The sequence below is a fragment of the Vipera berus genome, assembly GCF_964194415.1.
Source record: "Vipera berus genome assembly, chromosome: 7".
NCBI classification, from domain to species: Eukaryota; Metazoa; Chordata; class Lepidosauria; order Squamata; family Viperidae; genus Vipera; species Vipera berus.
Window position 1 is genome coordinate 20,890,808 of NC_138209.1, and position 13,811 is coordinate 20,904,618.

General features: G+C 38.3%; 1 protein-coding gene across 1 annotated transcript in view; it reads left to right on the forward strand.

Moving 5' to 3' along the window:
* The window catches only part of CENPE (centromere protein E), a gene marked incomplete at its 5' end in the record, with an annotated part of 73,827 nt that overhangs the window by 15,845 nt on the left and 44,171 nt on the right, over positions 1–13,811 (forward strand). The window contains 13 exons of the mRNA XM_081333341.1: positions 789–876; positions 1,120–1,249; positions 1,905–2,024; positions 2,762–2,905; positions 3,956–4,091; positions 5,094–5,191; positions 6,007–6,063; positions 6,148–6,303; positions 8,665–8,739; positions 8,889–9,020; positions 10,420–10,554; positions 11,430–11,607; positions 13,025–13,176. Of these exons, the coding sequence (XP_081189467.1) occupies positions 789–876; positions 1,120–1,249; positions 1,905–2,024; positions 2,762–2,905; positions 3,956–4,091; positions 5,094–5,191; positions 6,007–6,063; positions 6,148–6,303; positions 8,665–8,739; positions 8,889–9,020; positions 10,420–10,554; positions 11,430–11,607; positions 13,025–13,176 (1,601 nt within the window). The remainder of the gene's footprint in view (positions 1–788; positions 877–1,119; positions 1,250–1,904; positions 2,025–2,761; positions 2,906–3,955; positions 4,092–5,093; positions 5,192–6,006; positions 6,064–6,147; positions 6,304–8,664; positions 8,740–8,888; positions 9,021–10,419; positions 10,555–11,429; positions 11,608–13,024; positions 13,177–13,811) is intronic.

Sequence of the window (13,811 nt, forward strand, 5' to 3'; positions counted from 1 at the left end):
TTCCTAGTTCCAATTGTTGAAGAATCTGAATGGAGAATTGCATTGACTCCTACTTTCTTGTAGGCTTCAAAAAGGATCCATTTGGTTAATTGTTTTTTTTAAAAAAAAAATACTGGACTGTGTAGCCTGTATATTTGATTCAGTACAACTGTGTTGGTGGTCTCCCGATACTCCCATGTTACACCTTTGCTCCGTGAGCTGCATTGGCTTCCAGTTGCCCTCCGGGTAAGATTCAAGGTGCTGGTGATGACCTATAAAGCCCTACATGACATGGGTCCGGATTACCTACGGGAGCACCTGCGGCCGGCGTCAACTACCCTTCGTCCAGTGCGCTCCCACAGAGAGGCCCTCAGGGTGCCACCGGTCAGAGAATGTCGACTGGTGACCCCCAGGGGGAGGGCGTTCTCTGTGGGCGCGCCAGACCTGTGGAACTGTTTACCGGTTGAGCTCCTGATGGCTCCCGACCTACGCTCCTTCTGACGTGATCTAAAAACTTATTCGAACAAGCCGGCCTGGTCTGATGGATTTGGGGTTTTAATTATCGATTTTAACTAATTTATTGTATCGGGCACAATTGTTTAATTTGTTTTTAATTTTTGTATCTTGTATTTTTGGTATTTATTGCCCTGTACACCGCCCTGAGTCCTTCGGGAGAAGGGCGGTATATAAATCAAATAAATATAAATATAAATCTAACTCTTCATATGGCCTTAAAATAAGAACTGATTTATGATGCCTTAAATTGATACAGCAGTGACTGAAATGTTGCTTTTTATGTATGTGCTTAGGAATTCGACTTAAAGAAGGATGTAATATTAACCGGAGCCTCTTCATCTTGGGCCAGGTTATCAAGAAACTTTGTGATGATCAGTCTGGGTAAGAAAAAATTAATTCCTGTTTCAATTGGAGCAGCAAAAAGTTGATGAGCTCTGAATCTCCCCTTTTCCAACTTCAATTTTTAACAAGCGTTTTTTCACATTTTTTCATCTAGGTAGTTTTATTATTGCGCTGATTAGTGTTCTCACTTTGTCTAAAGATAATGTGTTGGCTGTTGAACCAATTTTCCCTCAGCCTCAGCCATAATATTTTATTCTTCTTTCTCTCATCCCTTTGCATCAGAGGCTTTATAAACTACAGGGACAGTAAGCTAACAAGAATTCTTCAGAACTCTTTGGGTGGAAATGCTAAGACTGTTATCATATGTACAATTACACCAGCATCGTTGGAAGAAACTCTTAGCACGCTACAGGTAATTTTTAAATGTTCTTGCTAAAAGAACATTTTGGGTATGGATAATCGCAAGCAGAAAAGTGCAAAAGGCAGTTGTCACTTCAAAATTATGTACCACAGTTATTCTTATGATTATTTTTATATATTCTCCCCAACTGTTGTGCTATGTGGAAAAATGTGAGTATATTCTACTTTTTTGTTGTTGATTTGTTGCATCCACCATCAGCCTCACTACAAGTCGTTTCTGAAAGCTTGTAGAAGTGAACTGCTACTCCTTAGAGACAGATAGCTAAAAAGTATTGGGGTATCAGAGCTCTGTACAGGATCTGTTCATACATAGACCTAAACTTAAGCGTGTGCCAGGTAAGAATTTGTGGCATTCAGGGCCAGTCTATGAATTAGTCTGATAAACTATTGGCTGATCCTTTCTTGGAAGTTTTGCATAGTAAATCATCAAGCAGCAGAAGTAGCCTCCCATGGTTTTACCTATTTGTCAGTTTTGTTTACATGAAGTGCTATGGGGGGGAATCTTCATAAAGAAATAATCATTAGAGTAGAAATATACAGTAAGAATAATATGTTTTCAATTTATGAATCAAACGAGATTTTTTTTAAAAAATAGTGATTTTTTTAAATATATTACTGGCCTTCTCTATATATCTTGTCTCTTCTAGTTTGCTAGTACAGCTAAAAAAATGAAGAATACCCCAAAAGTCAATGAAGTTCTTGATGATGCTGCTCTTCTAAAGAGATACCGTAAGGAAATAGAAGATTTGAAACGCCAACTGGAAGAAGTAAGTTGCCTAGTCTAAATGAAGTGGGTGGGGGTTTTCCAGGCCAACAGGCCAAATCCATCTGAAAGTATGCCGCTTGAAAAACCCCTAGGTTTCATAGGAATGGTACATGTCACAAACTTTCAAACTCTGAACTTCATTGCCTTCCAAGAGATCCAATGATTCATTATGTAGGTTTAGATGCTAATTTCAGTTGAATCTGGCAAAAGTATTAGGACAAACTGAAAAACTGAAAAAAAATGCATCTAGGGATAGGAGCAGGAGTACAATCTGAACAGAAATTCTAAGAACCAGTGAAGAAGAAGCTGGACCGAGTTATTTAGTAGAACTCCAAAACTTGTGAACTCCTGACAGCCACAAGGGAAGGGAGAAGCTTCTTATGTTTTAGTAATCTGTAGCTAACTCTTTTTATTTCTCCTCTAGTGACTTTAATTTTTAAATTTTCCTCTTTGTTGGGGACCCTGGGAAGCTGGAAGGTGTTGATCCACTGGAAATTTTTCTTGACTTAGAAAGTAACTGATCTTTCTATGATCTCTATCTGAAGAAGTCGAAAATATCCTCTTTTTCTTTGGACATCTTACCATAGATGTTTCTTGGGCTAGCTTTCCACAGATGTATGACTGCACTCTTAAGTTATACCCTATAATATGAATATTAATGGTCAAATTCTTCATAATTATTTCCTTGCAGAACCAAAGTTTCCATTTGATAAGCAGCATTGGTATCTTCTGTTTTAGGCTTCATCACATTCTCATACCAAAAATCAGTTAGCACAACTCTTGGAAGAGAAGAATTCTGTTCAGAAAGAGCAGCAAGACAGGATAAGAGCACTGACAGAGATGCTGGTGACTGCATCCTCTTTTTCACAACAGGAGCTAAAGGCAAGTATGAAGATTAAATCTTGCAGAAAGTTAGAAAACATTGCTTGTTTTGGAATTGTTATGTTTGGGAGGATGGGCAACGTTTATGTAAACATAAAGAACTCCCGTTCTCAGCCTTTCAGGAGGGCATTAAGATTTAACTTTTTATTCAGACACTGGAATGCATTGAGTATGTCTGGAGTAGACTGTTGAACATCCCAAGGGGGTGATTAAGAGGCCAGGTTTTGTTTAGATTTTTGTAGTAATGGCTTTTATTCTTGTAATGATACAAGAAATAAAATAAATCTCAAAACAAATAGCCTGTCTTAAATTCTAGATCTTTTACATTCTAAAAATGCCTCTAATGTATTCAGGGTAAATCAAAAATTGATATCTAAAACATGAATTATATTTTAAGGCACTGTCGATTTAGACACTGAAATAGCAAAAATATGGAAACTCTTCTTTCCTGTCTTAGTGATAGAATAAGTAGCTGCACTTGTATGAAATGGTATTTTTGATGGTTCTGCAACTATCTGAGAAAATAGTAAAGACTCCTCTAATTCAAACTCATCTGCTGTCTTCATAAAACAGTCTTCAGTTGACACTTCATGTTTGTCAGAACTCTTATCTGTTTCTCAAGCTTATATACTAATAGCATATATCACCTCAAACAAAACTTTAGCGTTGCTTGTCAGGCTGCTCTAAATTAAGACTAGTAGGTCATAATGTCAGGTGCTGTTACATTTACAACTGCTCTACTCCTTCCCTGTCAAAAGTTTTCTTCAAAAATCAACATTGCCAATATTTTTGCCAAAACTCCAACAGTTTCTGCTAGAGCTCCTGACTCTACAGAGAACAAATTTCAAGTCCTTTTATTTATAATAGGTATAATATACTTATTATATCAAGTCCTTTCTCAAATCGGTATAGGTTTATTAAGACTTCATGTCTCAGAATTCCTCAACCTTCATGCTGGCTAAGAAATTCCCACCATGTTTGAAGTGTGAGAAACCTTGGCCAACTTACTGTGTATGTGTGTGCTTATTTTAATTTTATTCTTAATTTAAGGCTAAAAAGAAGAGGCGTGTGACCTGGGCCCATGGGCTCCTAAGCCTAGATAGGGGGATGCCTTTCTTGGACAACTTTCCTACTAGAGCTAAATGCTTTAAAACTTCTCCATCTTGTGTCCCAGAAATGGAAGAATGTAAGTTCTTTTCCCTAAGAAAATGTTTCAATAGACTCCTATATACTAAAAGGAATATATCAATTAATTGTGGCTTTGTAGCAAATCAAGATTTGTCATTTGTAGAAAATTGGTAATAGCAAATGCCATCATATGCCTCCTTAGAAGACGTGCTTAACCTACATGTTAATTGCCTGCTGCTGTTGTCTTCTGTTAAATATGAGATGGAGGATGAAATTCCAGGCTTAAACTACAGGTGGTCCTCAATCTTTTATTCAGTGAGTGTTTGTACCTATAGGAGGTAGTCACAACCAGACCATGTACTTATGGCCATTGCAGCATCTCCAGAGTTATATGATCATGATTTGAGACCTTCCCTGCTGGCTTCCTACCAACAAAGTCGTTTGGGAAGCCAGTTGGAAGTTGAGGTCAGGTGTGGTCCTTGTTTAACCACCTGGGCAGTCTTCGCTTAACAGCGACTGGGACTTTCAGAACTGCTGTTACTAAGTAGCATGGTGGCTTTTGACTTTGCATCGTTTAGGAGAAGCTGCACAGTCACATTTTTTTTTTCTTTAAGTACATCACTTAACAGAATTTCTGGTCCCAATTAGCATTGTTAAACAAATTCAGTTTCTCTCTTAGTTGCTCTGAAAGAAATCTGAATCTTGCAGCTGTCTCCAGAGATTGAACAGACCTGACTTTCCAAATACATTGATTTGGCAGGTGCTTGTGCCCAAGACACTCAGCATAACAGGGCTAGCATAAAATCTGTATTGCTCACTAAGACAAAAGCTACTTCATGGAGTAAAACATCTATCCAAATCAAATGGGATGGAAAAGTGCAAGCTTAGGTTGCATATAATTCAGTTATCTGATATAAAAACAATTTAGAGTCTAATGGAATGGCTGCCATTTGGCGACAATTAAGGAGGCCAAAAGTAGCTATTTTCTATAAAAAAAATATTCCGTAGAATTTTCCACTTAATTTTATATGTTTTGGGGTTGGGTATTTTTAATTCTTAGCTGTCTCCTCGGAATTCTCAGAATATGATGATCAATGCATGACAGCCAGTGTTATAATACCTGAGGAAGAATGGATCCCAGGACATAAAATAAATTTTGTAAGTATTAGGGACTGATTGGGGGGAAAAACAAGCAGAATTTGCTGAGAGAGTTGGATGTACTGTCAAACCAATTTTTCCCATGCAATGGGCAAACATGCTTCAGTGGGGTAGAATTGCACATTAAGGGAAAATCCAGCCTGTCAAAAGCTGTTCCGCAGTGTATTTTTTTTTATGCCAGCAATGTCTTAACAAGCCTGTAAAGCAGGGGTGTCAAACTCAATTTCATTGAGGGCCGCATCAGCATTGCGGTTGCCCTCAGGGGGCCGGGTGGGTATGGCCTGGGTGGGCGTGGCCTACTGGGTGGGCGTGGCTAGAGTGTGTATGGCCTACTGGGTGGGCGTGGCCAGCTCTACATCGTTCGCATCAAGGGTGCCTATGGGGGCCTGGGCAGGAGTGGGACAGTTCTGAGGGTCTCTGGCAGGAGGAGGGTCTCTGGGCCAGGGCCAAGGCAGCGGGGGCCGTTCCCTCACTGATTCCAGGATGGCTTCGCGGGCCACATGAAACCACTTCGCGGGCCGAATCTGGCCCCCGGGCCTTGTGTTTGACATGTCTGCTGTAAAGGAAGAAAGGGAACAGGTTTCCTTTTTCTTATTATCTTTATTCCTAACTAGAGCTGTATGATTACAAATCCAATAAAATAAATGTTATTTGGATATTATGTGTAAAAAAAATGAGCTTTTCTTCCAGTTGGAAACATAATTTGATGATGAAGTAGAATGGTTTTAGGCAACAATCCCTTTTAAGTTCCATTATATTTGACACTTTGCAAAGTAGCAGAATGTTTTTGCCCACTGAAATGTTTTTTGTTCTAGACTTCTAAAGACTTTGCCGACTCTGTTGAGCTTTGCCAAAGCCTCTTAGAACAAAGGGTGAGTCCTTTTTGTAGGCTGCATGATATTCAACCAGATGTTATGGGTAAAAGATGTAATTTCCTCCATTCCTTTCTTGGCCAGGATAACGCTGTCACTGAACAGCAAGCCATAAAAGCAAAGCTTGATAGTGTGTGCTTGGAGAAAGAACAGCTGGCCTATGAACTCACAGAGCTGCATGAGAAAATATCAACCAATGAGTTTGTGTCCCTTGAGAAACAGGCTTCTAAAGAGCAGGAGGTGAGGAGGGAAAAAATGAAACATTTGTATGCAAATGAAACATTTGCGTAAGTTTTAAAGACATACTTTCATTGTGAAGTGAAGTGAATAGACCAGGGGTGTCAAACTGCCGGCCCGCGGGCCAGAGGCATCATAAGAAAACCGCAGCCACCCCATTGCCAACAATGGACATGTCGCAACACGTCACGTGATGTTACAAGTTTGACACCTCTGGAATAGACTAAACGCCACTGCAGTTCTTTCAGAACATGTAAAATTATGAGGTGTTTTTTTCCCCAACTATTTTACAGTAACTGGAATTGTTTTTTCAGATTTGATACAATGGCAAAATATTGTATATTTCAATTTCCATTCCGAGAATGTTCAGGATGATGACATTTATAGTAAGCCATCTCTAACAGTAAGGTAAAGGTAAAGGTAAAGGTTCCCCCGCACATGCATGCTAGTCGTTTCCGACTCTAGGGGCCGGTGCTCATCTCCGTTTCAAAGCCGAAGAGCCAGCGCTTGTCCGAGGACGTCTCCGTGGTCATGTGGCCGGCATGACTAGACGCCAAAGGCGCACGGAACGCTGTTACCTTCCCACCGTAGTGGTCCCTATTTTTCTACTTGCATTTTTACGTGCTTTCGAACTGCTAGGTTGGCAGAAGCTGGGACGAGTAACAGGCGCTCACTCTGCTACACGGCACTCGGGATTCGACCCGCCAAACTGCCGACCTTCTGATCTCTAACAGTAGCAATAATTAAATCAGAAAAAATGTAAATGTATAATATCAAAACATTTTTTATCTTCAGATGTAGCTTTATCTCTTCCTTTGAATGAATTGTTTTCAAGTTTTGTTACTTTCTCATATGTTTGCACCTTTTTTCTGCCTTGAGATGGCAAAAATAATCAGTCATATGTGAGCCTTATCTTTCAGGTAGGAGGAAAATCCCATCCAGAATTAGAGAAACATTCCATCAGGAATATTGATTATTATTGTACTAAAAATATCCTAGTTAAATGTTTTCCTTGGGAAATCTGTCTTAGTGCAACCCAGCTATAACTATAGATTAGATATCTATACTTCTAATGCATTCCACCAGCTGCCTGCAATTAGTGCAGGTTCGAGTCCCACCAGGCTCAAGGTTGACTCAGCCTTCCATCCTTCCGAGGTAGGTAAAATGAGGACCCAGATTGTTGGGGGCAATAAGCTGACTTTGTAATAATGCCGCTTGGGGTGTGTGTGAAAGCCCTAATAAGCAGGCATATACATAGAATGAAGGCTACTGCTAAGCTTGTAAGCCGCCCTGAGTCTTCGGAGAAGGGCGGGATATAAATGGAATTAAAATAAATAAATAAATAAATAAATTCCAGTTATTTTTCCTAAAGGTGCTTTTTTTCATGAGGCAACTGGACTTTCTTGTTTTTCTTTGAAGACTTTTTGTTTCTCATCCAAGAAGCTTCTTCGACTCTGACTGGATGGTGGGGAATGGCAGTCAGAGCTGAAGAAACTTCTTGGATGAGAAGTGAAACATCTTCGAAGAAAAACAAGAAAGTCCAGTTGCCTCATGAAAAAAAAGCACCTTTGGGACAACCAAGACCTCGATGACAGAGAATCTCCATAGACATTCCAGTTGTTTAGGATCTCAGTTCCCAGATTTCCTCACCAACACATCTGAAGACAGTGCTGGATAGGAAATCTGGGGGTGAAAGTGATACAGACTAGAGCCAAGTTTTTGAGGCACACTGCACACTGCACTAGAACCTTGCTCTGCATCTTGCTCAAGGATCATCTGGGAATATGCACTTTCTCTCCTTCAATTTCCATTATGAAAGAATGGGACATAAATGTACTAATTTTAATGGAATATAAATTACTAAAGTAGAATTAAACTTCTTGTGACCAGCCATGAAAGATTAATCTTGCAACCAAGACATTCTACTTTGAAAGACTGAGAAGTAATAACAATTACTGGATTTACATATCTTACAAAGCTAAGCTTTGCTTTTGACTAAGTACACATAATACATTGAGCCATGGTTCCACAACCAATCACAACGATTAAGTTTGAGATGAGCCAAAACATGGCTTATTTAATTTTGGTCTAATGTTATGCATAAAGCAAGTCATTATTGCACTGTGCCATGTACAAATCTAGCCACTCTGGTATTGAGGTTGAGATTTTGTTTCCTAAAGTTTTTCTCCAGTTTAAGATATGCATAAGCAGTATTTCTTGCAGTAACAACTAGATGCTTATCTAAAATTGAGTGGTTCTTACAATCTTTTAATGCAAAGGCTGCTTATCTTATGGTGATGGATTGTAAACTAAACTGATGGGTGCTTCATAACTGCTTTGCTATTTGCTTCACTTGCTCCGCAGATGCAACTAATGCATGAAATTACCAATTTAAAGGATATAATTTCAAAGGCAGAAATATACAATCAAGACCTTCAGGTGAGGTGGTGGTGATGATTGCCTGGCTTCCCTATGTTTTTTCTTTTTTAAAAAAATGGAATGGTGATATGAATGGGGAACAATTCCTTTGTATTTAGTATAGCATGTATTGAATGTGTTTAAGATATACCTTTTTGTGTGTTTTATAGCAAGAAATAAACTCAAAAGATATGCAGTGCAAGGAACAAGAGGAAAGAATCACAGTATTGGAAGAGCACAATAAGAAACTTAAAATCTTTGTAGAAGAGCTTAAAAAAGACAGTGATACAACCATTTTAGCAGTAAGTCTGAATCTTCTTAATATTGTATTTAGTAAGTGAACTATGGAAAACATATTTTTGTGTATTTTATTCCTGCGTTACTAGTCGAAGTTCTTATGAATAGCTACATAGAATGGTATTATTTCCCTGTTGCCTTCTCTAGTCTATCAAGTAGTATCAGGTTTTCTGGGCAAAGCAAATAATTTTGTAGAAGTTACAAAAGTTACACAAGATGCTAATAAGAACTCTTGTCAGTTGACATATTTTCACAATTTTCCATGAGTGATTGGAGAATGCATAATATTTCCATGTGGTTAAACATGCGTCACTGTCCAAACGTTTGTTTTGCTAGATGATGCAAATTCTTATGTTATTATCTCATTGACCTGATTCACAAGGAGAGATAATTCTAAACTATAATATAATTTGTTTGATTTGGCTTTAGCATATTATATGAAGCTAGCAAATTGTTTCTTATTTAACAAAACTTGATTAAGAAAATCATGATTTTTCATGTCTAAACCCCATCAAATAGAGTAGCCAGTATTCCAATAGTTAGCATTCATTGTCCATTTAGCAGTCTTGGAACAATTTTGTCAATACAGTTTACGACCACAATTGAGCCCAAATTTCCTGTTGCTAAGTGAGACATTTGTTAAGTGAAATTGTCCCATTTTACAACCTATCTTGTCACAGTTGTTAAGTAAATCACTGCAGTTGTTAAATTAATGACTTCATTGTTAAGTGAATCTGGCTTCTCCATTGGCTTTGCTTGTCAGAAAGATATAAAAGGTGATCATATGGCCATGGGAATGCAGCAATGGTCATAAGTGTGAAAAATGGTCATGATTCAGTTTTTTCAGAGCCCGTAACTTTGAACGGTCACTAAATGAAGTGTTGAAAGTTAAGGATTCCTGTATAGAAATTTGGGGGCAAAACATTTTCTACAAATCTACATGATTTTTTTCTCATATAAATATAATGGTATTAGTTAGCATGTTATTAGCATATTATGGCTGAGGATGCAATTCTAAAGTGATTTTGACTTTCAAAATAAAAGTGATCAGAATTTCTCTAAAAAGTGAACATTTTGCTGATATTTTGTCCTGTTTTGAGATAACCAAAGTAACAAAATGAAGCCTCTGTGTGTGTGTGTGTGTGTGTGTGTGTGTGTGTGTGTGTGTGTGTGTCTGTCTGTCTGTCTGTCTGACTGTCTGACTGTCTGTCTGACTGTCTGTCTGTCTGGTTTTGGAAAATTGAAATTCATCGTGATGTAGAAACTGTGAAAATAAATTTATGAATCATCCTTGACTTTTCTGACCACAACCCATCAACCTTACAATAAAATTAGCTTTTATTTTTCATTGATGGAATATTTATCTCTGCTTAAAGCACACTATCATAATCCTCATGCTTGCAGCAAACTCCAAGGAAAAATCTGGATGAAGTCCAAGAGTTAAAGCAGTCTCTTAGAGATGCTGAAACAGTTGCCCTGGATGCCAAGAAAGAATCTGCATTCCTCCGAAGTGAAAATCTAACACTGAAAGAAAAAATGGTAAAAATTAGTAGCATTAGCTGCTGAAAATCAGTTCTATATATATTTTTTTTTAAAAAAAACAACTTCAAAACTCCAGAACATGTTTGTAACATGTTTGTAAAATAGCTATTTGTTTCTCATTACAAGACTGTTATGTAAATCAGAGGTCCCCAACCTTTTGGGCACCAGGGATCAGTTAGGTGGAGAGAGGTTTTTCTGCAGACCGGAAGGGGCGTGGTTTTGTGTGCTGCCTGCATCACACAGATGGGGCTTTGCTTGTTTGTATGGCCGGGTTGCTGGCATGCCATGGCTTGGTACCGGTCCATGGACCGGGGTTTGGGGACCCCTGATGTAAATGGCAAGCGAATCAATAAAAAACTTGAGGGCATCTTTCCCCAGGATCTGATGTAGATGCAAGTAGAAGATAACATTTTTTTATTTTATTTATTTATTTTTATTACATTTATATCCCGCCCTTCTCCGAAGACTCAGGGCGGCTTACAAGCTTAGCAGTAGCCTTCATTCTATGTATATGCCTGCTTGTTAGGGCTTTCACACACACCCCAAGCGGCATTATTACAAAGTCAGCTTATTGCCCCCAACAATCTGGGTCCTCCATTAAGGAGCCTACTGCAATAGAGATTTAAGTTTAAGATCTCATATCATCTTGTAGATTATGCTGCCTTATAATTCCTAAAAGGAATCTAGTGACAATTGCGGGGGGGGGGGGGTGTTGAAACAATGCTGCGTAAGATGGTTTTCCTGTAAGCCAGAAAGCGGAGATCACACAACTCCCGTGACAGTGGTCCTCAGATATACAGGTTTGTTGTTGTACATTGCCAATTTGCACTTGGATGCTCATGTTCGTACTACGCTAACTTATCCCCACATAGAACCAGCTCTCAGATACTTACAATAAAATGGAAAAAGAACTTGGAAGCCTCAAGACCCAGTTAGAAGCTGGAAAAGTCACCCATAAAAAAATGCAGTCTGATCTCCAAAAAGAACTGCAATACTACTTTCAAGAAAATGCAAAGCTGACATCACTGGTGGAAGTTAACAATTCAAAAGGTACTACTATTCACAGAAACTGCCTCCCCTGCCCTTTATATAACCCCCAAATGCTGAGAAAATGTTTTATAACTTAAAGTCAGTAGAATGCTGGTAGGAATATCGGGAGCTGTAATTCCAGCACATGTGGAGTATACATCGAGTTGGGAAAGGTTGCATTAAATTAAGCTGCATTGATCAGGAAGGCTTCTGAGAAGTCTGAGTGGGAAGGTGTCTTATTTTTTTTCTGCCTTGTTGCTTTACTTTTATTTTTTTAGGTTTTGTTTGTTTCTTGATTTGACTTTGTTTTTGCAGTTGTTTCTTGTGCAGAGTTTGGGCCTCCTCCCCTTTACAAACTGAGATTTTAAAGAAAAATCTAGTGAAGGTGATATCTTGGTTTTGTAGTATTTTAAAGCTTATCAAATATGCTTAGGTTGTCATGGTTCCATAGATGAAACCAGTAAAAGAACTTCCTTAAAGAACATTTTATTAGGAAGCAAAGTATCTGGCACTTACATAGTTGAACCCAAGAATGGGATTCCCTCCTTCCAGATACAAAGTAACAAATTGCAATTCCCACCCCACAAAGGCTGTCATAAATCACATTCCCCAATTAGCACAAACCACGGGCTTTTCTCTCAGGCCCCTCAGCCGGCCAAAACCTTATCAGAACATTGTTATGGCTAGCTAAACCCTTAGGCATTTACCCCATCCCCCCTTCTACATCTGAACTCTGAAAGAATAGAAAGACAAAAGTAAAAAATGGCTGCTGGTTCTCCGTTGTCAGAGCAACGACATCCATTGTCAAAGCATTGACATAGGTTTTCATGTACCTCATAAACTTTTGATGAGAGATTTAATTTAGTTGCAGCATCTCTCAACAAAACCATTGCAGCTACAATGAAAAAAAATTCTCTCGCGCTCTGGAGTTTCAAAATTAAAGATTGCTCTGAAAACCAGAAGTCATATCAGTAGAATAGGAGTGAAACTCAAAATGGAGAAAAGAAACTGCATAACTGAGAAAAAGAACAGAGGGAATAAACCAAACAGGATGAGCAGCAAAGCTTTACTTTTCAGGGTATGCAAGGCAGAGTGACTTTTGTTGTTGTGTCAGTATTTTCTGTTTCTTTCAGCGTTGTCATTTGCAAAACTCAGGATATAAATTACTCTATTTTAACAAGAAATTTCACCATACCCAAAATGTATAAAAATAAAAACTGGGGTTATAGCTCAGAGATAGATTCTTTAGTTGTGGAAGGGCCAAGATTTAATCTCCAGTATTTCTAAGTAAGGCTGCAAAAAATGCATAAAAACCAAAGAACTGTGAATGGTATGGGCTACCCATGATGTAGCTTCCTGTGTATAGAACAATCCCGTCAGCAGCGCAGTTGTCATTCATTTCTGGGATGAGTTTGGCCCCTCTCTCTCTCTTTTTCAGACTTGCTACCATGTGTGGATTTGGAAGGGAAAATGGAGGATTTAAAAAATGACCTACATAAAGCTTTGGAAGAGAATGTGAGTTTAAAGGAAAAGATGACTGCTTTATCAGAAGCAAACTCTGGATCAGATCTGGAAATCTTACATAAAGAGGTAAAATTATTGCATGAATCACTGGAAATTATTCAATACCATTTTCTATGGCGCTATTATATTTTCAAGTGAAACGCTTTCTCTTTTCAGAATAAAGTTTTATTTTCTTTACTGTTTCCTCAAACAGACTTCTAGCATTAGTGAGCTATTTCAGCATTGTAAACAATTTTATTGACTTTTAGCAGAATTTGTGTCCACCAGTAATGCTAGGGCATTACATAGTGTTTCGGAACTTGCTCTCAGCAAAATAAATAGTTGTCTCCTGGAACTGCTTTCAAAGCAGTTACCCAATCCTGAAAAAAGAGGCAGCTGCTTTAATGATTCAAAAGCAATGTTGTTTTGTTGCACTATCTCCTGGTTTCTTTCATATTTTGAGAATGGAACTTTGGGTGTTAGAGATTGCTAAAATTGGGGAATCCAGAATTTGTTAGAAGATAGGATTGATTGGCGATAGTGTGATGAAGTAGTAATAGACCTCAGCTAGGAAAACAAATCTCTACAAGATTTCCTTTTAATATTATTCAAGATAATGATAGATAACCTTTTGATTAGTTTTGGAATAATGACAGACATCAAATTGATTCCAGTTAGAGAAGCAAACCTAGAAACCCAAAGAATTATATTATTATCTAGTT